At 37.7% G+C, this 27,382-nt stretch overlaps 3 protein-coding genes across 5 annotated transcripts; 2 read left to right on the top strand and 1 right to left on the bottom strand.

Annotated features, from left to right (window-relative positions):
* Positions 1 to 6: 6 nt before the first annotated feature.
* On the top strand, positions 7 to 15,189 carry LOC145481631 (uncharacterized). 2 transcript variants are annotated; one of them, XM_081460144.1, is made up of 16 exons: positions 7 to 426; positions 1,391 to 1,504; positions 2,863 to 2,934; positions 3,598 to 3,643; positions 3,983 to 4,130; positions 5,067 to 5,191; positions 5,676 to 5,709; positions 6,298 to 6,395; positions 6,776 to 6,833; positions 7,509 to 7,581; positions 8,519 to 9,860; positions 10,365 to 10,417; positions 11,212 to 11,271; positions 11,582 to 11,637; positions 12,696 to 12,789; positions 13,430 to 15,189. In XM_081460144.1, the coding sequence occupies exons 1-16, from the start codon at positions 343 to 345 to the stop codon at positions 13,538 to 13,540; spliced, it is 2,568 nt and encodes an 855-aa protein (XP_081316270.1). In that variant the 5' UTR covers positions 7 to 342; the 3' UTR covers positions 13,541 to 15,189. The 2 variants fall into 2 exon arrangements, with proteins under 2 accessions (XP_081316270.1, XP_081316271.1); XM_081460145.1 differs by having other exon boundaries at positions 8 to 426; positions 8,519 to 9,851.
* Positions 15,190 to 15,273: 84 nt separating this feature from the next.
* On the bottom strand, positions 15,274 to 20,870 carry LOC145481635 (tryptophan--tRNA ligase, mitochondrial-like). 2 transcript variants are annotated; one of them, XM_081460151.1, is made up of 6 exons: positions 20,769 to 20,870; positions 17,977 to 18,246; positions 17,107 to 17,187; positions 16,679 to 16,764; positions 16,293 to 16,411; positions 15,274 to 15,764 (listed from the first exon to the last, which is right to left on the bottom strand). In XM_081460151.1, the coding sequence occupies exons 1-6, from the start codon at positions 20,859 to 20,861 to the stop codon at positions 15,310 to 15,312; spliced, it is 1,104 nt and encodes a 367-aa protein (XP_081316277.1). In that variant the 5' UTR covers positions 20,862 to 20,870; the 3' UTR covers positions 15,274 to 15,309. The 2 variants fall into 2 exon arrangements, with proteins under 2 accessions (XP_081316277.1, XP_081316278.1); XM_081460152.1 differs by having other exon boundaries at positions 20,775 to 20,870.
* Positions 20,871 to 21,049: 179 nt separating this feature from the next.
* On the top strand, positions 21,050 to 26,929 carry LOC145481637 (charged multivesicular body protein 1b-like). Its single transcript, XM_081460155.1, has 10 exons — positions 21,050 to 21,188; positions 21,791 to 21,810; positions 22,647 to 22,724; positions 22,858 to 22,926; positions 23,224 to 23,301; positions 23,579 to 23,647; positions 23,879 to 23,986; positions 24,808 to 24,851; positions 25,742 to 25,820; positions 26,424 to 26,929. Exons 1-10 carry the CDS (start codon positions 21,170 to 21,172, stop codon positions 26,463 to 26,465), a joined length of 606 nt encoding a protein of 201 aa, XP_081316281.1. The 5' UTR covers positions 21,050 to 21,169; the 3' UTR covers positions 26,466 to 26,929.
* Positions 26,930 to 27,382: the final 453 nt, after the last annotated feature.

Here is a 27,382-nt window from a genome sequence, read left to right as displayed (position 1 = left end):
AAACATGGCAGCGGTCACATGAACGATCGAAGGCTTCCTGTTTGGTGAAAAGATAAACTTCACAGTTCATTTATAGCGAGTGTAAAAGGATATTGAAACCCCAGTGCAGCAGATCGTGAAGGGTTACCCAGTATCACAAATTCTGAACTGTTTTCAAGCCGTTTCGAACAATATTCGGTTCAGCCCTTTGTGGCGGAAATCTGCCAAAATGTGAACTTGCAACTTCAACTTTTCATAGCGAAAGCACCGAAAAAAAAACTGGACGATTTAGCCAACGTGGTACAGTGAGGTGAATAGCAAGGCTTTGCTCCAAGGTTGAAAACAGGTTCCAGAACTTTGGAAATGGACGAAGAAGACGATTTGCAGCCGGATTCTCCGCCGGGATTCGTGGAAGAAATCGATAGCACTGAACTTGAGATAACAGAGGTAACGATCTAAGCTTAGTAACGTAACTGTTGTGGAATCAAAGGTGTTACAATCAGGTTTAAGAAGAAGAAGAAGAAGAAGAGTTCACAGTATACCTGTGAATGAGATTTTTCATAAAGAAAACTTGTTTTGATTTGATTTGATTTTGTTTTCTTTATTTTGTTTCCATTCCAAGCTCCCAAAGTCTAAGCTTTAATAAAACTGTAATCTACAATTACTACAATTTTTCTAAAAAAAATAAGCTTATTAATACAATTGTCAAGCTATACCTGTCATACCTTATTCTTTCATTGTCTACTTGTCAGTATTTTCCTCTTGTTAATCGAGGTGAACTGTATGTAAGGTAAAATATGGACCCTTGATTGGAGATGGGAGCAACAAGAATCCATATCTTACAGTAAGAACTTACAGAACAAGGTTAATAACACAGTTATTACATGTATATTTGTCATCATGAGTGTAACAGGCAAGAAAAAGGGCATAAACTGCATATCTTAGATTTCACCCTGAGAAATTAATAAATCATGGTGTACATACACGTACTGTCTGAGAGATATTATAAAAAGTACTTGACTGGCCCCAAGGGAAACAGCAAGTTTTCTTTCAGAGCCAAGTTAACAGGAACACATTGAGGATAAAAAGGACTTCCTTTTTCCTGCAGCATCAATGAGTGTAAATTTACAAGTACACAAATTGATTGATAACTCTCATTTGGCTTTTAATAGCACAGTTGGTGGAGATCTGCATGAATAGCACAGACGTCATGGGTTTAACTCTCATTCACACCTTGTTTGTTTTAGGCTTTGTTTTTGCAACTGCCTAAGTTGATTTTACGAAAATGCAACAGCAGTAATCTTTCATGTAGTATACGATATTATCTTGTTTTACCTTGAAACTGGAAATAATTGATTTGAATGGTTTTTCTATTGTCTGTTGCAAAATTATACGCATATTATCTTTCTAGACGGTTGGAAGGGGCGCATTTGGAGTTGTTTCAAAGGCAGTATGGAGAAGAAAATTTGTTGTTGCTGTCAAGACCATTGAAACTGAGGCAGAAAAGAAAGCTTTCATTGTAGAGGTAATATTTGTCTCTCCTTGTGTAATTAATAAAAATAATGAATACGTAGAGGTATTTAAGGACGGTGCCTACTAAATACAAAGGTTTTTGCGCCAGGTTAGGACCACGCGGAAAAAGTAGATCTTTGCAAGGGCTACTGGAATCCCTGAAGAAAAATTGGGGTAGCCATGCATTTTTTCGAGATAATTAGCCTTAAATCTCAACAAAAATGCTGACATCAGCATTTTTCTGAAAAAAGAAGGAAGGGATATTTCTTCGCAGATTTCCTTAGAATTTGCCTTTACATACAGAAAAGCAAACACATTTATAAAGATCTTAAAACTACATGGTAAATGGTAACAAAAACCATTTTTAATGTTTTTAATAACAAAATCATTGCAACGGCACTTTTAGGTTCTTTGACAGCCTTCTTCTGGTTCAGCTGAAATACAGTCTAAATACCTATTGCTCACAAAACTAATCACGTGGTGAATAGGCTTGCCACTTCCATTTCATAACATAAAATGTAGGGGTAGCCAGGCGTTTTTTAAAGTTATTGATCTTTTTTGAGAACTTTTGCAGTGCCTGTTACATATTTTCCTGTCACCTCCCCAGTAAGTAAAACATTTGTGTATCTCAAACTTGTTTTGCACGAGCACTATGCCATCTGTAGGTACATGTTTACAGTTGGATTTCAGTATAATTTTTGATAGACAACAGCTAGTTTTTCAGCTGGAAGACGTTAACAGTTCGTGGTTAGCAATATGCTGCTATTCTGGTGTTCCTGGTTTAAGTAAACTTGATTTGGTCACAGTGGGAAAACTTTGCTTTCATTTTAGTTGTGTACTTGGTAGTGTAGTTGATTGCATCAGTGTCAACCCCAGCACGTGCGTGGCGCTTAAACCTGCCTTGCATGATGCGCAGAACGTGTGTGCACTAACAAAAGTAGGCACCGTCCTTAATGATAATCCTCTCGCTATCTTCGGAAGACTTTGGACAGCTTCGGAAGTTTTCAGATGTCTTTGGGAATCTTCAGATATGTTTGTGTCGTCACTTCGAAAAACCCAGCACTCCCAGGATAAAAATCTCACAGCTATAACTGTAACAGAAGATGGAAAACTATTAGAACTGACCAATCACTGTTGAAGAACTATACATGAGTCTTGCAGCCATAGTTATAGCAGGTGTTATAGTTTAAATGGACCAGGTTTATAACACTGTTGACTTACACCATCATTTGACTCTGAAGATGACTTTCACTGCAGTGGTTGTCTAAACATCGGTTGCCTACAGATGTTTTTTTTCAGGACTACCCTCACCCAGGCAATCGCATTATACTAACTAAAATATATTTTATTAACTGGAGCTCCTGTCAATAGGTACAACAGTTGTCTCGCATTAGCCATGAGAACATCATCAAACTTTATGGTGCATGTACAACACAAGATCCAGTAAGTTTGACTAAGGGCATGTTGTAATGTAATGTAATTAATAAAGTTAGAAAGAAGAAAAAGAAAAACAGTTTGACTAAGGGTATGTTCCTTTGGGGTGATCTGGATCAGGATCAGTGATAGGGTTATCCACACTATGAACTGGGGGATAGTGGGGACTGAACAACATTTACCCTAATTTTTTTTTTTTTTGTAAATTTATTTAATCTGGTGGTACTATGAACCTAACATGAGTTGAAGTTTAAGTCTATGGGTATGCAAACTTGCTTTACTGGCATTTAAAGTTCCATTTTCACACTTATGCCTTGTGTGCCACAATCTCTTTATCCTGGATTTAGTGTTATTATGATACAGGTGTAGGTAGTAGAATTCTACTAGTATATGATCATCTAGTGCAAATGTTGCAATGTCACTGGCTGAGCCATCATCACACACTATTAGTAATTAGTATGCAGTGGCTTGATGTGGTCAAACAAAATGGGGAAATTTTCTCGTCAGAACTTAGAATTCTACTAATTAAAAACAATCCTAAGGCTATTTGCTCTGGATCTCTATGATGGTGTAGTTGATTTGGCCATTGGTCTCATCAACTATCACCTCATAGATCTAGTATAATATTAGAATAACATTATATAATCATGTCCTTTTGTACTACACGTTCAGGTGTGTCTTGTCATGGAGTATGCAGAAGGAGGCTCTCTCTATAACTGTGAGTACATCAACATGCATCTTAGTATTAAAGGAGCTCTGTTATGGTATTTTGAGTTATTTTGTTGTAGAGTTACCTTTAAATAAACCTGAAAACAGTAGTTTACTAAGACTGAAAAACAGCAAATAAGGAGATAATAAACCATGAAGGAACAAGACAGTATGGTTAATGATGTAGAAGAGTGACACAGATTGCAAATGACGGACTTGAAATATTTACTTGGCTAAATTTTTCCAGATGTGCAAACGGTGACATAGCTCCTTTAAGATAGGCCAAGCTAAAAAAGGTCCCTGTAAGAGATAAATCTTAAAATAATTATCTTGCTCTTTTATGTTAAAGTACTTCACTGGACACACAGAGCACTACCGGCACCAATCTACACAGCTTCCCATGTAATGAGCTGGGCTCTACAGTGTGCAAGAGGTGTGGAATACTTGCATGGTGTCAAACCCAAAGGAATTATTCACAGAGATCTCAAGCCTCCAAAGTAAGTCAAGAAAGATGACAGGTTTGTCTTGAATGTAATGGATTTGAGATCTCACCTAGACACTGTTACAAATAGGCAGTAATCAGAGGCACAATTGTTTCACGCTTCACAATATTGTAAAGGGTTATTAATTGCTGTTGCTTCATGCTGTCAAGACTAGAGAGCCAGAATTATACTAAGTAGAATTCTACTGGCCTACTAAGTAGAATTCTACTGGCGTACTAATTAATGTAGATGCTGTAATCTGATTGGCTGAGCCTTGCACACTATTAGCCATTAGTGTACAGTGGCAAGGTGATCAACAAAATTGCAATGTTTTGCCATTTCTCTGAGGTCTCTAAGGAAGATTTAGAAAAAATTATGGGATAATTCAATTTCCAACAAGACTAATGAAAGGAAACTGTGTTATGCGACTTTCAAACCCAAAAACTGTTCAATTAATCGGTGAGCACATAAACAGACTACAAGTTTCAAATGACAATGATGTGATTTTGCTAAAATGTGAAGTTAGTCGGAATCCTACTAAAAAAGACAATTTGCTTATTTTCTCTTGATTTCTACATGTATGAAGTGACAGTTGATTCAGCCTTTGGCCTCAACAGCTTTTATCTTATAGAAATCCTGAGCCCCTAATCTTGCAGTGTTAAACATGAGGCAGACAACCCTACCTTAGTTCTCCGTTTTTTTTATATGTAGCTAGTTTTTAACTTGTCAAACACATTTATTGTCACTCCCTTTGTATTTGACATTAAATAAATTATCTTTAGTTATATATTTTATCTTGTGGTACATGTACATATGTTTGATTAAACTGGGCAAAAATATTTAATTGCCAGTGATTTGTCAATCAGTCATTCATTCAATTATCATTCAACAGTTATTTGATAATGAATATACTTAAGTGCATAATCCTTGTTAACTGATTTCGTCTTGTAGCTTATTGTTGACAAGATGTGGAACTGTTATAAAGATCTGTGATTTTGGAACAGCTTGTGATATGAAAACATACATGACAAACAACAAAGGAAGTGCAGCATGGATGGCTCCTGAAGTCTTTGAAGGTGACTGAAATATGATGTTCATGGTGCAAAGAAAACCAATTTTTGAGATTGCCCGTCCGACAAGCTGTAACTATAATGTTCTAGCCCATACTGTAAGTCACTCTCACTACCCCCCCCCCCCAAAAAAAAATCACACTCTTACAGAATTTCTTTAATTTGAATTTAATGAAAACTTTTCGCAAGAAACTTCACTTGCCTGTCATGCAAGTGGAAGGTAGAATCCCTCAGCCCTGGACAATCGGACAAGACTCTCTTTTACATGTTACATGTAGGAATGAAAGAGGACTTCAGGCATCTGTCATACAGTAGAACAGAATACATTTAGTATTGAACCTTAGGAACATGCAGGTCCAAAAGGGTGTTACTGAAATTATGTTATATGTTTAAGTTAAAGGTAGTAGTTTCTAAAACATTAGTGGTGCTGTATTGACTAGTACAGGAAACACTACTGACATGAAATGTAATGGTTTTAATTTGTACCTAGGCAACAATTACACAGAGAAGTGTGATGTTTTCAGGTATGTTGAAAAAGCGTAATTATTTAGTAATACATGTACATAATTATATATTATTTAAAAAATATGTTAATTATGGAAGTACTTTTTCTGCACCTTTTAATAACACACAGACTCTGAAGTTCAAAACCTATCTAATCATTGGATTTTTGGTTGCCATCAATCATAATAATTATGATTATATTACATTTTATTATGACAACTCCAAAAACAGAAACAAGCAAAATGGATTGGAATTTTTCTTTCTTTTACGACACATATACCCATGACCTTTTGAACCTGTTGAAGTACATTTCTGTTTCCTGAGAGGTCCCCCAAGGTGATTGACCGCAGCAGAACATGAAACCGGCAATACACCATACAATGTACCACACAACTGACAACTTGGCCCTTTAGAAAACTTACTGTACAATAATATCATAAGATGAGATGATTGTCTGTAGGATTGGATGGCTTGATACATGTACCAAAAATAAATGTACATCTATGATCAAATTTAAGTCAAACAGACGTGGAAATAACCAGCAAACAATACTTCAAGTGTGCAAATGAAGTGATTGAGGAGTATTTTATTACTTTCTATTCCACCAGTTTTGGTATAATTCTTTGGGAGATGATATCTCGCTGCAAGCCGTATGAAGACATGTCAGGGTTCAATGCATTCAGAATCATGTGGGCTGTTCACAATGGTGGGTGAAACATTTCATGTTTGGTTCATTTCTCATTGTTTGGTAGATCCTGATGTGTAACAATTGAGTAGCTATGTGTTAATCTCTGATACATGGTCTTCAATACCTTAGTACTAATCACTGCGAGGAATTCTAAAATCTAATTGACTGTTTAATTTTGCTTTGCCAATAGATAAGTACTTTGCATAAGGTTTTTGAAACATAGTTATGATCCCCTGACATTTCTCACTCGTCTAAATTATATATTTTAAGAAATAGTCACGACGCTTAATAAGACAGCTCTATACACATGCTGGACATGGTGAAATACCTCAATGGCTGCTTTTTGGTACTTGCCACAGTACATCAGAAGTTCAATGACAGATTCCCTTTCTTTCCAGGAACAAGACCTCCTTTAATAAGAGATATTCCAAAACCAATTGAAGATTTGATGACAAGGTGCGAGACTGATATGTGCTTAACTCATATAATCTCAAATTAGAATCTCATTTAATTGAATAATACATTATTAGAGGATACAGATAAATCAGCTATCTCACTGGCAGAGTTACGATGTATGTTTGAGTTTTCTTTAAATTGATGTATTTTTCTGGCCTTAAGGGACAAATGAGAGTGAGAGTCACTGAGAGTACATGTAGGATATTCAGAGTTCCATGAGAGTTTTCTTCAATGATCTCAACAAGCGAGCAGGTTCAAATACAAGGAGAGATGTAAGCCCAGGGAGGGAGGCCTCCCATATAAAAAGGATGGGGTGTTCATTGTAACTTTTAGAGGTTTTGTTACCTGTAAGGCTGTTCTGTCTCAAAAGGTCCTCAGTGGGAGCCTTTGCAGTACCTTTTAGGGTATTGAGCCAAAAAAAAGTCATTGTCAGCTACTGCGTTGTTTCAGAAGTGGCACCTCTTAGAGGTGAAAAAAATTTCAAGCCACGCCCACAAAACAGGATCTTCGTACCCCTTAGGGGTTCGTTTCAAAATTTCTGACAAGCAGCCCTTGCCCTTTTTATATGGGAGTCCCCCTGGGGGGATGAGAGTTGTCAAGAGCACATGACATTGAGAGTTTTAAGTCAAAGGAAATTGGACCCTTGTTAAGTTTAGTTTCTTACTCCATTTGCAGCTGCTGGGCAAAGGAACCCTCCAAGAGGCCTTCATTCACAAGAATTGCTCATATACTTCAGCATTTAGTGCAGGTAAATTGATTTACGTTTCTGACTTCAGTTAATCCCTTATCCCCCAGACTTTATTTCTTTAGCCTATGCAATGTTTCAGCATCATCTTTTGTCAGTTTCCAATCATAGCAATTGCCATAACTCACAGGTATGGCAGTGTCCACACAATCAAGAAAGTAGGGGGGACTGAGTTAGCAGCAATAAGCATGATAAACAACAGCAGCAAACATCAAAATAACAAAGCTTTGTTGACACGTTACACACACACACACACACACACACACACACACACACACACACACACACACACACACACACACACACTAGAAAGTAAATGCTGTGCATGTATTCTTCCTCCACAACAAGCATTGAAGCACTATTTGAGGTATAATAAATACACTAATCAATAATACACAAATAAATACACTTATTTAATTACACTAATATACATGTATTTGCACACTAGTAAACATAACTGAGAAATCAATCTCAATGACAGCTGCACTTATCTCATCATACAAACTACTGAGAAAGACTTCAGAATCGAAAGGTCACAAATTAGTATCACACTCACAAGTAACACTGTTTGGAATTAAATACTGTTAGTGATCCTTAGCAGCCAGAAGATGAGCTTCATATTATTGAGTTTAGTGTGTGAATCCTTTAGTTCATGTACAGGATAAGTTTTTGCTATTCCCCGTTGAGTAATACAATACAATACAAATTTTATTAACACTAGCCATGGGGGCTTTTCAGTACTAATACTGCTAAATAAGTGACATTAAAATTACGGTAAAATGAAATAAATCAAAGTACCAAGGAATTACAAAAATGATATGAAATAAGGTAGAATTTTGTGACAATATTGTATTATGAAAATAAAAATTCACGGAAGAGTTTACCTCATAATCTTCATTGAAAGTCATAAGGAATTAATGTTTTTTTTTTCTACTTCTAGTTCTTTCCAGGTGCTGATACTTGCCTTGTGTTTCCTGTTGGTTCAGCAAGTAACAGTACAGATGAAAGCACTGAAAGCTCTGAGGGCATGTCACTACTGAGTCCAGAACTGGATCCACACAGTCAGGAGATGTCCACGCAGGGAAGTACACTGAGTGACACTGTAATTGGAGTGCAGAGCCAGCCATCCAGTGAGAGTGACAAGGAAGGTTCGTATGAAGTGGATGATGAAGATAAAGAAGAAGATGAAACACCAGTGCCTGAGGAATTTGAAAATGAACCGTCATTGGATGAAGCACACGAGAGTCCCAGAGGTCCAGCCTCTCCAACCATTACATTCTCTGTTGACAATGAAAAGAGTCCAACAGCCCAGTTCTTTCGGCAGCCATCTGACTCAGGAGGGTCTCCATCATCCAATCAAAAGCAAGGAAAAGTTCCTGCTCTCCGACCAATAAGTCCCATACCTGGTCCACCCCCAGGTATAACTTTCCAGCCAATCAAAATTGTGTCTGCCTCACCTTCTCCGACTTCAAATGCCAGTCTGACCACCTCTCCTCCACCAACATCTGAAGTGAGTCAAGTGAAGGTTTCCAGCCCGAGAATGTCCCTTCAACAACCAGTGAACCCTGCACGTTCATCCAGCCCTGCCATGATCAGCTCTGGATACTACCCAAATTATTCTACAGATGTCCAGCCACCTGGAGGGATGCAGCAGAGACCTTATTACCCAGCTGGGGGCTTTATATCAACAGCACCATCTCTGGGACCTGGGCAACCTCCAGTGTACTCTGAGGCGGCAGGTTCTGGTTTTCTAGGGGGTGCAACATCCCCCTACAGATCTCCCAGCCCTATTCCAAATTATGGCCAGCAGGGTGTTTACCAACCAAATACAATGTACCCTCCAGTCTCTGCCTACAACTTCCCTGTGTCCTCCACCTCTAGTCCAATACAAATGCCAACACCAAGCAGTGTTCCTTCAGTACCCAGGAACACCCCAGTGTCTGGATTTCAAAGGCCACCGGCTGATGGCTTAGATCTTGAAGAGTTGCGACAGGCCCTTCAGAATGATCTTGACCCTTCAGACCACAGCAACAGGGTACACGTGAACTCCAGTGGTCATTCTACACCTTCACAAGGTTCGCATACTATGGGTTCTGGTTCTGGATTTTCCAGTCAATCCAGTTCAGGAGCAGCAAGCCCTTATCCTGATAGAAAGACCAGTTGGCCTGTGAGTGGCCCACGTGTGCATCATCCACCTTATCCCATGAACAGATCAGTGTCATCTCCAGAACGAAAGTACAGTGGGGAGAGAGAAAGTCCATTGTCAAGGAGAGGTGAGCTAGGTCCGTTCAAATGATTTGTTTGAGATATTCATTTTTAACAAACCCACTGTTTCAGTCTTCCAGAAGGTCAGTACATAGAGCTTTCATTAATGGTTTCAGCAGGAGGGTAACTGGTCTTGTCCAGCAGGCAGAATTTTTCGAACTGGAATTCTTTTTAAGAAAATTTTCCTCTAGATGGTCAAACCAGTCGGGCCAAATTATCCTCACAGCCAGTCACTTTGCCTGGTGTCTGACCGTTAATGACACTCCTGCAGTGTAGTTTGAGTTCATTTCCTTGACCCAAGGTGATTGAACAAGGCTCACTATATTTAAGTATTAGCAAGCCTTTTCCACTGTTTCCCACCATTAATAATGGATTGATAGATTTCCACAGAAAGGAAGGAATCTATCATACAGTAAATCTAGTTTTCTCTTAGAAGAGTTGTTCACAGTTGTTCAATTCTTGAAACATCCTGTTTTTGACATAAATGTTTTGATGAGATTTATTTTGTCTTAAATCTGTAGTTGATCCCATACTGTTCACTAGCATTTATCAAGCATTAGAAACTCATTTGCAGGTAAGAGATAGAATTACAGACAAAAGTACTGCCAAAAAAACAAACTTAAGGCTGGGTTATGCATGGAAATGTGGTGTTTGTTAACTGTTAAAATGGCTTGTGTTTGTAGCCGATATAACATGCTTTCTGATTGGCTTATTCTATTATTCTATTATTCTATTCCAATTTCAGGCCTGCAAAAACAAAGCAAAAAGCCATATTAATAATACACAACTTATTAACCTCGAGCATTCCATATTTACAGGAAAATCTCAAACCTTGGTCTTGCAGTTTGAGATTTTCCCATAAAGACCTTACTCTCAGTTAATAAGAAGTTAATCTATAAATTTATGTGTATTGCAGGTCAAGTATAATAATATTATGCTAAGACATATTTATATAATAATTTGGTGTACAGTAAGGCCAGGCACCAAGGTGATCCCAGTAGTCTTCAAAGAGTTTTTAACCTGTGTCAAGGATCAAAACATCAAATTGAAGAGAAGGGTTGAACATTTTTTGTCAGTCATACTTCACCACTTCACGGGAATAATACAGAAGTTGAAGTGACCAGTTCCCAGAGGTTTTGATATTGCTCAGTGATAGAGTGTTTGCAATAAGATTGCAAAGGTCATGCTGGATTCTGAGACTGTTCAAACCTGAAATTTTTTCAGGTTTTCTTTCTTGTATGCAAGTTGATATAAACTGAGAATCCTGTTCATTCTTTCCACCTCAGTTGACATAATTTATTATGATTTATGTCATATGTTTATCATGTAAGTCACATATTAATTAAAGTTCATTTCGTTTCTCCACAGCCTATTGCACCAAACCCTTCAATTCCAGAGTCACAGGCAATTTATGATGAACATATCAAGGTATTGAAATAAAATGTACAAAACTTGTGTAATGGCATGTTGCTGTACAATTATTTTAGTTTATTAGGAATTACCTTGGCAAATATTATTATTAACTAAGAATTGAAGTGTTACGAACAAAAAAAAGACTGGGGTAATCAGTGGTTGATAAATCAGCTTCATTTGTGTTATGTAAGAACGGAAAACATTTGGCTGTTTTCTTTAATGATATCTTGAGTTACATGGATCATCTTGTGATAGATGAATAAAGATGGTGAATTTTTTATTATTTAATATTTATTTACTGTTTACTTTTTTTGACTTTCTGCAGCTTGCCAAAGATTACATCCAAGTTCAAACAGAAATGGCAGTGATTCTGCAAAAGAAGTAAGAACGTTTGGGTTCTTTTATTTTATATCAACAAGATTTTTTTATCTCAGAGTCTTACATTATTTGCCATTGTAGTGGTCTCACAAGAGTAGCTACTAAAACTTTCCTTTGTTCACAAATCTTGAAAGTACCAACCCTCTGACAATAATGATTTCCCTCCCCCCTCCCCTCTCCCCCCTCTGGCTGTGTCTGTGGGAAGTGCAATGGCCTAATGTAGGGGTTTCATTGACGTTTCCAGCAGGGGGGGGGGGGGGGAACAACTGGTTTTGACAGGTGGGCAAAACTTTTTGAACTGAAAAACGTTTCCCTAGATGGTCAAACCAGGCGGGCAAAAATCATCCTCACAGCTGGTCAGTTTTCTCGGTGCCTGACCCTTAATGAAACCCCTGCTAATGGTAAGCGTGTTATCATGCAGGGTTCATACAGGTCATGGAAAACCTGGAAAGTCATGGAATTTAAGTGAAGGTCATGGAAAGTCATGGAAAAGCAATATGCTTTCTGATAATAAAAAGGCGAAAAGATAAAAAAAAAAAAAAAGCACGCATCTTAAGCATTTTTTACGCTGGAAAATATGTTAAATGATTGTTTTGAAACTGTGAGAACAACTGCTTAACTTCGCTCATGGAAAACTTGTAAAGGTCATGGAAAGTCATGGAATTTTAAAAGCTTCAAAGAGTACAAACTCTGACATGCTGGACTGTAGACCAAGCAGTCTGGGCTCAAGCCCTAGCTGGTATTATTATGTTGTGTTCTTGTGCAAGACACTTTACTCTCACAGTGCCTCTCTACCCAGATGTTTTAAATGGGTACCAACAATTTAAATTCTGTGGGGAGTCCTGTGATGGAGTACAGCTGTTGTGTGCCATGCAGGAGGGAGTAGAAGTATTCCTAGTCACTTCATGCTATAATGGAAATCAGAGATAAACACCAGCCTAATGGGCAACTGGGCTCAAATACAGACTTAGAAGTGGACTTGATGCACTCAATATGTAACAGAAAAACTAAAATCCAATTCAGAATCCTCAACTGTAGTATATTTCTTTCCTGTATTGCAGGCTTGAACTGGAGAGAGAGTTACAAGAATACGAAACAGAGCAACAAGTTAATGCCCAGTATGTGGAGGAGTTTGCAATGCTGACAAGTGAAAAGGTCAGTTTTGATGATTGTGTTTTTTGCAGTTCTACTTTAAAAGAATTTTGTATGGATTGCTTGTGTATAATTTGTGACACTCACAGCTAAATAGCATGCATAGCTGGTAATTTTGTAGGCACTTCAGTGGCAAAGTACAGTTTAAACCATGGGAAGAATGGTACAGAGTGGCAAACTGCCTGCCTAAGACAATTAGCCATTTCTGAGTAGTCTGTGAGCTAGCATACAGGAAATCTGGATGGGCTGAAAGAGCCATACCTGTCAATCAAATGTTCAGGCAGTCTCTAAAGTGGTAAACTTTATGCCAAAGTCAAAATGGTAGCTACTTACTGTAAGTGTTCATGGCAGAGCTAAAAAACGACATGATTCCAGGCCAGCAGTTTTTCACTCTCTCCACTACATTCATCTAATGGTTTTTGCCAGTCTTACTGATGCAATCTCACACTAAAAAAAAATAAAATTGCTAGCGACACTGACTAATGGACTGACTTATGGACAGACACATTTTAAAACTTTATGGTTTAAAAGTTGTTTATACATGGTCTATGTTAATTCTCTTTTTCATCGGTCAGTCTTTTACCTAACTCACTCACTCTGTTATTTCCCTTGAATTACCTTTTGCTGGCATTCTTTCATTTAGGAAAATCTCCTGTTGCTTCATAAGAATCTGAAGTCAGAACTGGAGAACATGAAACGGCATACAGGTGCACTGCAATCACAGCCCAGTCGACCTATGAGCCAATTTCGATGATCATAAAAACCCATGGAAAGTCCAAGAAATAAATAACTATGTACCAAGCCACATTTTAACTCTTACTGTGGTAACTTATTAACTAAAGTTAATTTACCACAGTTTGAGGGACAATGATGTGGAAAAGGTTTTTCATGTCTGCCATTACTGCTTTCCTACCTGTGCAAGCAGCAACCCAGAAAATTGAAAGTTAAATATGTTATACAATGGAACCCCACCTTAAAGCCACCCCATTAGTGCAGCCACCTCATTATTATGGCCACTTTATTCTGGTCAGAAAAATGCTCCATCAGTCATTTTCTTAATATTTAAAGAACCATTTAATACGGCCACCTTGTTAATACGGCAAGATTTTTGAGGCCCGTTGGTGTCCAGATTAATGGGGTTCCATTGTTTTAAATACATGTCTGGATATTTGAAAAGGATGTGAATGAAATTTTACCCTGGTGTAGATGATTTTCTTGTCAGAGATATCTCCAAATAAGAAGAGATAGAAATTCAAAGGAATGTCAGTATGTTTTTTTTTTGGTCCACTCTCTTATCTTCCTCTTGTGCTCTTCTCTACTCCTTGTTTTCCATAGCTTGGAGTGATTTTTAGGCCATTAGGAGTTACGAAATCAAAGTGTGTAGCTCCTTTGGTGCAAAAGAAAGTATCATTTCATATTTTAAAGATGATCTCCAGTCTGCACTGCACAGTCTCAGCACCCTAAATTTTTTTTATCTTGGAGGCCTTTCAAGTTCTTTTTCCAACAGTTTCATTGATTTTTACCGCTGCGAAGTTGTTTCGTCAAGTGATATGAGAAAGAATGAAACGTAAAGCTTCGTGTCTAAATGGCAGTTATAATGAAACATTGAATTTACTTCCTCTAAGTAGTTGCGAAATGTTCACATTTTGTGATGTCTTACATGGAACAAAACAAAATGTAAACAAACTCTCGAGAGTGCACAGTACTGACTGGAAATCATCTTCAACACCCTTTTGATAAATCCAGTCATACATGTATACTTTATTAATGTACAATTTACAAATTACAGATTATTATGCGAGTGAAATCACTAGTTCTTTTGTCATGACTGTTAACATTTTCCACTATTTATCATGTGTGTACCAGTACAACTTGGACAACAGGAGTGAACATTTTGGAAAAAATAGCCGATAGAACATAAACTATACATCATCTCTTAAAACAGAGGTATAACATGAAATGTTAGACATTTATTTCAAATGGGCCTAAATCAAAGGTGAATTTGTTGACATTCAAACTACAAAAGCCTGAAGAATTTTACGTCTGGAAAGGGGAACATTTTCTCTGGTCTCAAAGTTAAACTTGTGCAACTTTAGGGCACAAATTTAATGTGGGAACTTATAAATACAAACTATTGATCTTTTATTTAGAATCAAATCTAGTTACTTTATACACAACCAGGTAGCACAGTTCGAAGATAAATAATTATATGGAAGAAAAATGCACAAGATAATTTAGTGGGTGCTTTGTATATTTCACTTGAGGTTGCAACCAAGGTGTTAAAAAATAACATTTACTGTGTTTTGTGAAGGAATGCCTGGCATAAAGACGACAGTAATTGTACAGAGTAAATTTGAAGTCTTTGACAAATAAAGTAAGGTATTTCATGGATTGATTATTCTTTATTGTTGTGTGGTGCTTTTCTGTTTGTGATTAGAAAAACTCTAACACAAAGTCTTGCAACTCCAATTTTCAGTATAAAATGATTCCACTGTTGCTGAGGTCTGTTTAAATGTAATTTACTCATCTTAGCCCTATCATTGTCTTAATTTCCATTAAGTTTGTTTCCGCTATGTCTCGTGCCTTATCTGCACCTGTTCTTAGAACACTATCAACATAGCCAACATCCTTTTGAATCTTGAGCACATTGTCTCGTACTGGGCTTAACTTGGTTGCAATAAGCTCAGTGAGGTCTGTTTTGAAAGTACTCTTGCACCTTTCCATGTTGCAATATTTTTCACAAATGTCTTCTGGCCATGAACCACTGAATTCAGCATAAATATTTATAAGATTTGTCATTTCTGGTCTGCTTTGTGGATCATAACTTATATGTTTTTCTGAATCTGTCACAGCCTTTTGTATCTTGCTCTTGATAATGTCTGGAGGATCAGACAGTTCAATTCTTGACATTTCTTGTGGATCTGATTTACTCATTTTTTTGGACGCATCACGTAGGCTCATCACACGAGTGAAATTGCCTGGTGGAAAAAATGGAAAATAATTAACCATCATTGCATGGGATTGAGCAAAACATTATGATTTGTCAGTGGTGAACAGATCAATTATTTGCTGAAATGAAGGCCCAAGGCAAATAATTGATCTGGAAGACACTGACAAATCACTTACAATATTTTGCCATAACCGAATTCAGTAATAATTATCGTTTTATGATCATGTGATCAATACATTTGTATTCATACTTAGAACACACTCTGACATCTCAGGGAAGTGATCTGCTGTTTTCACACAACAGCATGCATACGGCTACAATTACACATGAGCAGAAAGTTATTTGCAGCAAAACACATTATATAATAGTTGGTATTACACAGGAGCTGACCATTATTTGTAGGAAGTTATTTGCAGGTCCTGTGGTGGGCTCTTGGCCCAATGAAAAGGAAGGAAAAATGCATTGAATGATAATACACTACGTTAGTTTAGATCAAGAGTCTCTTAGGGATGTGATAAAGTGCAGAAGTAAATTTAAATTCCAACATCAACTGTACCTAGAATAGATTTTGGAAAAGGAAAGAAGTTTCCATATGTATTGTTGAACAGCCGACAAAGTTCTCTGGCAAGTTCCAAATGCTGCAACTGATCTTCTCCAATTGGAACATGAGTGGCTCTAAAAAGAAGATCGTTAACAACAAATTAATTTACAAATGAATATATGAAAGATCATATATTTGAACTGCGGAGAAAGATATGAAGACATTACAAATGAATATATGAAAGATTATATATTTGAAATGTGGAGAAAGATATGAAGACATGTCTTCAACAAATTATTTTAAAACAACTTTTAAATGCATTGTACATTTTCTAAACTAATGTGCCATCAAAAAAAGATTGATACTGAAGTGCTTTGCTAATTTACAAACATAAGGCTTACTTGTACAGGAGAATATCAGCTGCCATAAGCACAGGGTATGAATACAGTCCCAAACAGTTTTTCTCTTTATTTTCACCTCCTTTAGTCTGAAACAACAAAAATAAACATACACAAGGTAAACAATGTATACCCCCTGTCTAAATTAGAAAGGTCTAGTCTCTTCTTAGCCTGATTCTCAGATTGTCCAGGTCGCTCACAACCATGCGCTTCCTCTCCTGTCTGAGAATCAGGCTAGTCCTTACTTTGTCCCAGCCATCCCTGTTCACCTCTCATTTTGACCCCATCTGGATCTGCCGCTAAAGATAGTTTAATTTCTTTTTTTGCTTTTCCCCATACTCAAGGGAAGCGATGTTTGACACAATGAACTGCTGTAAGAGAGCGACAGTCATCACACATCACACCTGTTAATAAGCTGTTACCATGGTTACCTTCCACTGGTGCATGCGATTCAAGAACCCTGTGGGAGCCAGACATCCTAGGATCCAGGCCAGCTCTGCATGTTGGGATACCTTAAAATAACACCAATGCAAAATTGTATATTACAAAATAAATAGAGACCAGAGATACCACTACAGAGATACTGGGACTGAGTCATGAATTTTCAAATGACAGCGACAACTCAGGACAATAGACCGTTTTTGATACAGTCAAACCTCTATTAAGTGGCCCCTTATTAAGCAGCCAACCTTTATTTGGCGGCCAGCAGCCAAAGTCCTGGAATAACTGTCAGCTATACACTGTAAAAAAAGACCTCTATTCAATGGTCACCTCTATTAAGGGGCCATGGCAAGCTTCTTACTGTCCCAAGGGTGATTTTGTTTTATTTTACACCTCTGTTAAACAGCCAGGAAGATTTGAAATTGGACATTAAAAGAATGACAATGTGGAAATGTAATTGTTTCTTTGGCTTTTGTTAACGTTATGGACTGTATTATAGCCATCATTGTTCTACTTGTTCTCCACTTCTGTTTGTTTGTACTTGATAAAGTGAAAACTGGACCACGCCACACATTGTTTTCGGGTGAACCTCTATTAAAAGGCCACCTCTATTAAGCAGCCAGTTGTTTCGTACCTGAGAGTGGCCACTTAATAGAGGTTTCCTCAAATTTGACTGTATATTAAATTCAGCTTGGCAGTGAGGCTTAGAGGACACAAACAAAGGAAATTGAATCCCCATGTTTATTCATTTCTTTTGTTTGTGTCCTCTAGGCCTCACCATCAAGCTGAATTTTAATATATTGAAAGTGGCCTGTTGAAATTGTGATAACACTAACACATGTATAGCAGAGAAACCTCACCTGAGATTGTTGAAAAAGAATACTTTTCTCTGGGTTCACTCCACAAGCCAATAAGTAGACTGCCATGTTTCTAATGCTCTGCCGTAATGTGGCAGGGTCTTGTGGAAGGGTTATGGAATGTAAATCCACAATGCTGTAGAGCACTGCATCTTTGCTTCCTTGTTGAAGTGAAACCCAGTTTTTGATTGCTCCCAAGTAGTTGCCAATATGCATGGTTCCTGTTGGTTGGATTCCAGAAAAAATCCTTTTGTACCGACTTGGTTGAGGGCTCTATACAGGGAGAGAGAAGGACACAGTGGTGGTCTTGGTTAGTGAGTCACACTTAAAACCCTGGTGTCATGTATACCATAATTACAAACAAATTATACTTGGTAGGATACTGAACTTTTATGGTACCTTTACAAAGGCAGAAGGATGCAAACTGGAAAGGCAACATAAATAGAGACAAATCTGTCATCTCAATCAGATGGGCAGTGTCCCCTCTAACCTGTGCTTGATTACTCCCATGACTGCTAGCTATGCAGGCTAGGTATACCCAGGTCAGTATAAGCAAATGTGGCTGTATGCGAATACAAAATCAAGACAATACTGGCCAGCAGTATATTCACATTTGTATTTTTATTTTGATAGATAAGCTTATAAAAATTATAATCCTTAAAAATTTAATTTGTACATAGCCCAGCCTATCTCCGTTGAATTTCCCTTACTCAGTGTGACAGTGCTGCATGGTGATTTTGCTCACAGGGTTGCTGTGGACACCTAGGCATTTGGTTCTAAATATGCACATTGTAGTAACATGAAGTCCTAACTGACCGCTGACCAGTGGTAGCGGGAGAGAATTGTGTTAGCTGTAGGAATCGATCATATTAAAGCATGTTGAGTTTATGTCTGCTGTCTTGGTACCTTTCCGGACACAACATGGTGTCAGAAGTGGGATTACCAAAACATGTACGAATGCAGCCTCCTCCGTGTGGTGGCCTGGATTCTCGCAAGACATCTCAAAGGTTGTGCAAAACTGTGCTACGCATGAGGAATATCGCAGAGAACGCATTGAGCCAATGAAAAGTACTAAATTTCCAGATCGACCATGGAGCAGAGTCAGTGTAGACTTCTTTCAGCACAAGGATAAACATTACCTCCTGGCTGTAAATTATTTTTCAGGAGATGTAGAGATATGCCTAGTGTTCAAGGATGTGAACTCTTCCCAGACTATCCTGCAGCTTAAAAGGATCTTCAGTCGACATGGGATTCCGGATATCTTATTTACCAACAACAGCCCCCAGTTTGATTCACACGAGTTTGCCAACTTTTCCAGCAACTTTTTCAGCACATTACCTCATCTCCAAGATATCCCCAGTTCAACGGTGAAGTGGAAAGGGCGATCCAAACAATGAAGATGGTCTAATATAAGAGTAGTGACGAATACTTGGCTCTCCTGAATTACAGAGATACTCCATTGCATCATGGTTACTCTCCAGCACAATTAAGCATGGGTCAGAAACTATGTGCTAGAGTCCCCTGTCACCCGGATGAGCTGAGGCCAGAGACCCCTGACTATGATCACATCAGAAGGAAAGAGAGGGAGTACCAAGCAAAATTGAAATTCAATTATGACCAGAGACACAGAGTAGTAGAGGGAGAGGAGCTGTCACATGGTGACCGCGTTTGGATTCATGTCCTGAGAGCAGAAGGGACAGTAATTAAACAACATGAATCTCCTAGGTCTGTAGTCATACAGACCTCAAATGGCCAAGTCAGAAGGAACCGGAGGATGACATGAAGAGTTCTTGAAGGAAGACCTCCAGTCTCACCCCAGAATGAGGGCTATGAGAGCCGCAAATCAACACCAACAAGAGAGAGGAGCCCAGATGTTCCCTTAGCACTTGGAGCCAGCCAAGAAGACTACTGAGAACTGCCCGTTCCTGAGGACCAACCAGCAATAAATGAGCCCTTACAGCCTGAACCATTGCTTACCCGCCTTAGACCTAGAGGAGCTCTTAGAAGACTGGAAAGACTTATTGAACAATGCTAAGATTAGTATTTATTTAGGACACTGGAGAACAGTGATGTGCTTATTGACATTTAGTTAAGTTAAAAGAAAAAGGAAGATGTAGTGACATGAAGTCCTAACTGACCGCTGACCAGCGGTAGCAGGAGAGAATTGTGCTAGCTGTAGGAATCAATCGTATTAAAGCATGTTGCATTTATGTCTGCTGTCTTGGTACTTTTCTGGGCACAACACACATGGTCCTACTATCCTTAAAGCCAAAGGTGTAACTTCCCAAAATTTGCAAATTATGTTACTGAGGGAGGGAAGGAGAGTGAAACTCACAAGCAAATGAGGTGGAACTCTATGTAAGATGGCAGAAGAGGGGCAGGAAGGGGGATTCTAACAGTGTTGTGAACAAAGAGAAATAAAGAAAAATTTGGCCACATTGCATAATATATAATTTGCAAATAGTAAAAGCACCAAGAGGTAGGAGCCAAAGGAAAGGGGTAGAGACTAAGGGTAAAAGGAAACAGAAGTGGAAATTTCAAACCACCGACCTCTCCCCTCTCTTGCTTTCCCCACCCTGCACCCAGCCACCCCATTCCCCCTCCCCTCCCCTACACAGAAATTTAACACCTGTATGGGCATGGTAAATGTTATATTATCCACTTCAAAACATGTCATAGGATAATTGAAATGCTTCTCAGATAGTGGGGATAACTATGGGTTTTTGGGTTAATACTTAAGCACTCTGGCCCTGGTAGCCTCCCCCAACTTACAAGATAATTCAATGTGACTTTACCTGTACCTGTGAGCTGATCTGCCTTCTAAACCAATCTTTTGACTGCTCCAACACGAGTGGAAAGAGAGGAGTATTTCTAAAACGAATTCCCATGACTGAGGAGAACGAGTTATTCAGTTATTCTTTTTCCAAGGAAGAGAACAAAACTTTTGACCGCCATTTGTATTTTGCGGCTAAACTAAGGACTGGGACGTAATTTTCTCCTTGGACATGACGTCATAGCGTGGGAAGCTGCTGGTCATCTGACGCCGGCTCACAGATGACATCACTCGTTCCGTTTTGGGAGATGAAAACATTGTGCTGGAAATAGTTAGATCGCCGAAATAAGCGACTTGCAAAGGTTTTCCAAGCAGAGTTGTACTTCAGAAGCATTCATTCGTTTCGTAAGAAAGCCTGTGGCCATGTCGAGTCAGATGGAAAGTATCCTTTGATCTTAACTTTGTCTCGAAAGACTCAGTGTGCTGAAGTTCAAGTCGAGTGAAACGAAAATTTTTTGTATGTTACATGGCTTAGTTTTAGTTAACTTTATGATACTCAGGCTTACCTATCGTATCCTGATCGTGTGCTTGTATGTCTTTGCTAACAATGTATGCTGCAAATAACTCTTTGTAACCATTCGGTTTTTTTTTTATCTCTATGCATTCAGTTTCCTTATTTATAAGCTTAAATCTGATCTGTACAGCCTTTAGATGTAAAAGAGTTCTAAACAGACCTAAGAATTTCTTTGCAAATGTAGCCATGGGGTAACACAAGCCAAAACTCACTAAACTACGGTTATTTTTAGAACTTTTCTAACGTACCTTCTTGTTATAGAAACCCTCTTCCAGAATTTTGTATTATACACATATAAAGAAGTGAATCATGATAGTTGTATTCAATTCGTCATGTTTGTTTTGATGAGTACAACTAACATGATTCCCAGTGGGCACGTTTCTTAGAGGGAATTAGCCATTGGCAATTTTCTCCTAATTTACTCAGTATGCCCTGTTTATCCTTAACTTTCAATTTTTGCTTTACTTAAGAACATCTCTTTAATTTAAAGGTAAGTGACTGGCATCTCAAATAAATGTAATAAAACCATAGAGTCAGAGAAAAATAGAGAACTAGGACCCCAGTCATAGAGCATTGTATTCAGCAAGATCTCTCATTTACAAGCAGAAAGCACCTGCATAAACTGTACAAGGAATGTGGTGCATCAAAGAGGGACAAGAGAGGGGGGGGGGGGGCAGATTTGGATAAATCAAACAGCTGGACCTGAAATAATGAAATGAACCTGCTTTTCAAAATGTTACCTTCCATGCTCTGGGTCAGAGAAAAATATGGACCCCACCTTCCTTCCCCCCTTCTGGCGTGGATCCCTGTCTTGACACAAACCCTAGCCCTAAACTCCAGTTCCAAACCCTAATTCTAGTAATGAACCCTGGTAGCCTAAATCTCAGCAGTTTGCTCAAGTCTCACACGCAAGAAACTTGTTCTCAGGAGTAAGTTTAGTGATCAGAGAAGATAGCTAAAATTCAGTCAACTCCTAAAACATTACCTCAATGCCTAACCTCAACCTCCTGAGAGATCAGAAAGAGCTCCAAAAAGAGAATACAGGATGGAGAGACAGAGAGATGGACATTCTGTGCTGTCTTATGTCCTCCTGGCTGTAGGGATTGTGATCATGCAATCTAACCAGAATGTTAGCCTTCCATGCAGAATATTTAATATGATACATTTTTCTTGACTTTTTTTCCACTATTATATGTGACAATATTGACACTATATTGAGATTCTAATGAAGTAAATTAGAGCTATTTTTTTAGTAACCTGTAATCAGTATTTATCTATGTTTATACTAACGTTTTATTCTTGCTATTCATGTTTATTCCAAATCAGTTTGCCGCCAAGGATTTAGAAAGAAAATCCAAGAAATGTGAAAAAGAAGAAAAAGCAGAGAAATTGAAGTTAAAGAAGGTATCAAAGTTGTAAACAAAATAGTTGTTATTCTTGTTTACCTATTAGTAGCATATACTTATAACTTGAGGTAACTGACATCACTCAGGACATTTTAAAATATATCTGTTTGTAACTTATTTTATTTCCACAGGCCATTCAAAAAGGAAATTTAGAAGGAGCAAAAATACATGCTGAAAATTCCATTAGACAAAAGAATCAGGTGAACAAATCAATATCTTCAAAAGTGTTCTTACTAATAAACATTATCAGTTCACTGCATTACCGATGGGTGGCAAGAATTAATAACAAAATCAAGTCAGGAATATTGGATTGTTTTACACAATATTCTCAAAACAAGTATTAAAGGAGATGTATGAACCTTAGTAAAGAGAATTTAGAGATTAAAATATATTACATTTTATGTTCATGCCTGAAAGATCTTACAGTAAACTGTACTTCCTCGTGTTCAGTCTTGAAGAGGAATTTAACTCAAATTGAACTTTCATTTAAATCACAGGCATTGAATTTTATGCGACTAAGTGCAAGAATTGATGCCACAGCTTCACGAGTTCAGACTGCTGTTACCATGAAACAGGTAATGCACACATTATAAATAAATGTTACTAACATTATTTTAGAAATAAATGGTTCTTATTTACATTTGGAAGGCTGTCAAGTGCTTAAACGTCATCTCTGAATTTTTGAAACACAAGTCAATTATATCTGTTGTAATAGCTTCTTCTTCATATTATTATTAATACAATAACTGAAGAATAACCCAGTATTTTTTCCCACACTACCAGCTTGTTATGTTTCGAAATGTTATACTGCATAATGTTGATTTAATTATCACTTTTTCTACATCTTAACAGGTGACAGGATCAATGTCCGGTGTAGTGAAATCAATGGATTCAGCCATGAGATCTATGAACCTAGAAAAGGTGGGTCATTTGCTAAGTTACTCACTCACTACTTTTGATGAGATGCTGATAGAGGGGGAGACTGCTTTCTTTTCTCTTGGCTTTTGGGCAAAAATAATGAAGAATATCCGTCAATACTTTCAAATACATGAAATGTTTATTTCTGGAACCAGGACAACACAAAAAAAATTTACTTATATTAATTTTTTCAGAGATATTTGAATAGTTACTTCTACATGTTTATCTCATCAGGTATCTGCTCTGATGGATAAGTTTGAACAACAGTTTGAGCATCTTGATGTACAATCCAGCTATATGGAAAATGCAATGAGTGATACCACAACACTCACAGTACCACAGGTGAGAATAATTTGTATCATTAGTCCATTGTAATTTATAATAATATTATTTTATAGTAATCCATGCTTAGTTTGTTACAGCCATCCCAAGGTTAGGTTAGGCTGTCTCAAATTTCCCCCATTGGCTCTCTTGAAGTACATGTATGACCATCAAAATGTTATAACTTATGTACAGCACATTACACGGGATTGTAAACTTTCCAGGTCTCAGTCATAGGTCTAAGAAAAATTAAACATTAGAGCAAGTAGGCTCAATTACCAGCAACTGTTTCGGGAAATGAGTCCCCGCTCACCTCTCTCTTCTCAGGGAGAAACTTGACTGGACCTTATAGAGCAGTGGAGATCAAGCCTATAGACATTTAACAAATTCCCATTACAATGATAAGCATTCATGTACCACAATTAACAATATACCTGCCTCATTATTGTTATCTTGCATTTGACTGCCAAATGGACTTTTTCATAGAGTCACCACTAGCTTAGGAGGCATACCAGTCCCTAGATCTTATCCCAGTTATTTAAGCATGAAACAACTAGCCATAATACTTTGATTCCTCCTGGATGGGATGGGATGCTATGCTTGCACATTGCAGGTTACCCTCTGAAATATTTCAGGTTACCTTTGCTACTAGTTACTGTTTATACTCCTGGTGAAAAGTGCACTGTGAGCATTTTGTCAAAGAACAAAACAACATGTACCCAAACAAACAACATTAGCTTAAACATGGACCCAGATCCAGAGTCCTGCTCGGTAGCCATTACGCCAATGCACACCCATGTACTTTACATCAAATAAGTTTTATTGTTTGATTTTCTTGTTAGGGACAAGTAGATAGCCTCATGCAACAAGTTGCTGATGAAGCAGGGTAGGCAAGATGTTTTTATATCATGATTTAATATGTAGGTCATGAATATTACAGAAGTCAAAATGTTCTTACTACAGATCAGCTATAGAGAGACTTTTAGGTTATTTATTTTATACCAACAGTTATCAACTTCCACTCTAGTTGATATCAATTTGCATACTGTTCAATGAACATAGCATTAGAGTTTGCTTTAACAAAAAATGACATTTATTTGTAACACAATCATGAAGAAAAGAAAATTTCAATATCAGTCAACACTTCTATTTATGGTTACCAGCTGTTTTGCCACTCAAGGGGAGAACCCATTGGTTATAAATAGTGAACCCCCTGGATACCAATCTCATTTCATAGCAGTTTGGTAGGGGATGGCAATATATTACCTTCATCTCCAGTATGTCTTGTGGCTCAAATAGCACTTCTGTTACTAGTAAGAGTGGTCATCACACTGTAAACCTCATCCTCATTTGGCCCTCCATACTTGAAAATATGTACATGTACATGTAGTAATAATGTTGCATGAGAAACACTACATGTAAAAGTGAAGAACTGAAAGAAAAGCCAGGAGTTGTTTGTATCCTTGTGTGTTAACGTTAAGGACTGTTTTTCACTAGTCAGAGTCTGAGTGGTAGTCAGATTCGTAACAGCACTCACAACCGAGAGAAAATCAGAAATCAGAGTTGTAAGGAGAGTCTTAAGCTCGATGGAATCCAAGTTGAAAGAATCAGAATGTTTCAATTTGTTCCAGTTCCACTTATGACTCTGTGGCTTATGAGCCAGTGAAAAATAGATAGTCAGAGTTCGAAGCTGAAGCAGAAGAAGCCACCAATCTGTCGCTAGTGAAAACCAGTGTAAGAGCACATTTCTTACCCAAAAATAAATTCATCATGTAGGTTGGAATTAAACATGGAGCTACCAGCTGGACAACAAAGTCAGCCAATTGGTACAGCTTCTGCCGCTTCTGCCGAACAGGTACAGTTTAGTTGTTTCTTATTTTGGTGAGCAAATGATGCACTGAATATTATCAAGTAAGTTGCAATTTTAACCTCAGGAATGCTCATGTAAACAGCCAATCAGTCAAATTCAGTTTCACTAGTTCAAGGATTCTTAACAGGTTTATGTAACGTATCAGACATAGATGACTTTGTTTTACCACGGTCATTTCCAAACACAATGCACAGCAGAGTATTTTTGCCAAACCTTAAGGTGTTTGGACACTTGAACAACACTGTCTTGAGTGTTTGAGATATCTTTGCAATCAAATTTCAACTTACTAATGAAGAAAGCTGAGAAATATAATTGTGAATTAGTATGCTTGTCAAGGCAGCATATCTACACACCATTGCAGGCTGGTTTGATATCTGTTGTTTAAACTGCTGAATTATAAATTTTGCTTGAGAAGTTAAGTTTGCAGTCAATGAATGGTGTGCATCCGTTTGCATAGTCTGATCCAAACATAAAAGAAAGTTTGGGAGAATTTTTAGAGAAATTATAAAGCTAGCGAAAATGTGGAAAATTTATGTCACAAAATTTATTTGCTATATTAAATAATTGTTTTTCTGTACCGTTTTACAGGATGAGTTGTCACAGAGGCTGGCAAAACTTCGACAGTCTTAAAGAGTGTCACAAGTTTGCAATAACATTTGCAGAATTTATGCTAGTTATTAATCTCTTCTCTGGAATACTGGTCGTAAAATCGATCATGTTTAACTCGTTGTAGAAAGGACTTGATGCTACTGCTTTTAATATCTGATTTTGTTGCATGAATCTATATCACATTGAATTGGCTGAAAATGGAAATCATTGATAAGTCAACGATTAAAATATTTCATCGCACAACCAATACAATAGACTAGATGGGCAATATCATGTCAAGTTCTTCATTGTCCTTACTGTTTTCAAATTTGGTCAGGTAAATCAATATTGCTTTGGATCCCTTTTGACGTTTCTGTGGGGGATTTTCATTTTTAGATCATGTATTGCTGTAAAATAACAACTTGAGACAATTATGTTAAGTAGTTTAAATTAGTCTCTCTCTTTAGGAAACTGAAATAAAGGAAAGTGAACATTTTACATCAAAACACAGTTGACAGTTCTCTGAGTATACAGCTGATACATTTTAGTTAAGACTCAAGTGGCTCAGAGTAAATTAAATACTACAAACCACAGGCCGTTTAGGTATACCGGTAGATGCCGGTTTCGCCGCATGGCGAGTTCGTGCCCACCGAGTTCACCCCCACATCGACTCAACTAGCGATTAAGTGCTCAAAAGTTATCTTTCTCTTACTGAGAAAAAAAGACAACATTGTGCGCATGATGAAACAAAATCACACGAAACTTGTTTATTTCTCGTTCTTTAAGGTTACAGTATACCTTCAGGGGTGTCTCGCGCGCAAGCGATGTAGCGCGTGCAGTTTAAGCTGTAGATACCTAAACCCCCATATCAAATTAAAGCTTATAGAGCTGGCTATCAAACTATACCAACAATTTTGAAAGAAAATGAATTGTCGAATTTTTCATGACCACTGAATGCG

This window comes from Orbicella franksi, chromosome 3 (assembly GCF_964199315.1).
Source record: "Orbicella franksi chromosome 3, jaOrbFran1.1, whole genome shotgun sequence".
Taxonomy (NCBI): domain Eukaryota; kingdom Metazoa; phylum Cnidaria; class Anthozoa; order Scleractinia; family Merulinidae; genus Orbicella; species Orbicella franksi.
The sequence above is the reverse complement of the archived record's forward strand: the minus strand, read 5'-3'. Positions and strand labels throughout refer to the sequence as shown.

Bases quoted from the DNA above. Each gene is read 5' to 3' on its own strand.
- LOC145481631 (XM_081460144.1), top strand. From the start codon at position 343: ATGGACGAAGAAGACGATTTGCAGCCGGATTCTCCGCCGGGATTCGTG. The intron at 2,935-3,597 runs GTAAGTTTGACT...CTACACGTTCAG, and splicing joins CATGTACAACACAAGATCCA to GTGTGTCTTGTCATGGAGTA. The intron at 6,396-6,775 runs GTGGGTGAAACA...CTTTCTTTCCAG, and splicing joins CATGTGGGCTGTTCACAATG to GAACAAGACCTCCTTTAATA.
- LOC145481635 (XM_081460151.1), bottom strand. From the start codon at position 20,861: ATGGGAATTCGTTTTAGAAATACTCCTCTCTTTCCACTCGTGTTGGAG. The intron at 18,247-20,768 runs GTAAAGTCACAT...CTCCCTGTATAG, and splicing joins AGATCAGCTCACAGGTACAG to AGCCCTCAACCAAGTCGGTA. The intron at 16,765-17,106 runs GTAACCATGGTA...TTGTTGTTTCAG, and splicing joins ATCGCATGCACCAGTGGAAG to ACTAAAGGAGGTGAAAATAA.
- LOC145481637 (XM_081460155.1), top strand. The intron at 22,725-22,857 runs GTATCAAAGTTG...TTATTTCCACAG, and splicing joins AGAAATTGAAGTTAAAGAAG to GCCATTCAAAAAGGAAATTT. The intron at 23,987-24,807 runs GTGAGAATAATT...TTTTCTTGTTAG, and splicing joins CAACACTCACAGTACCACAG to GGACAAGTAGATAGCCTCAT.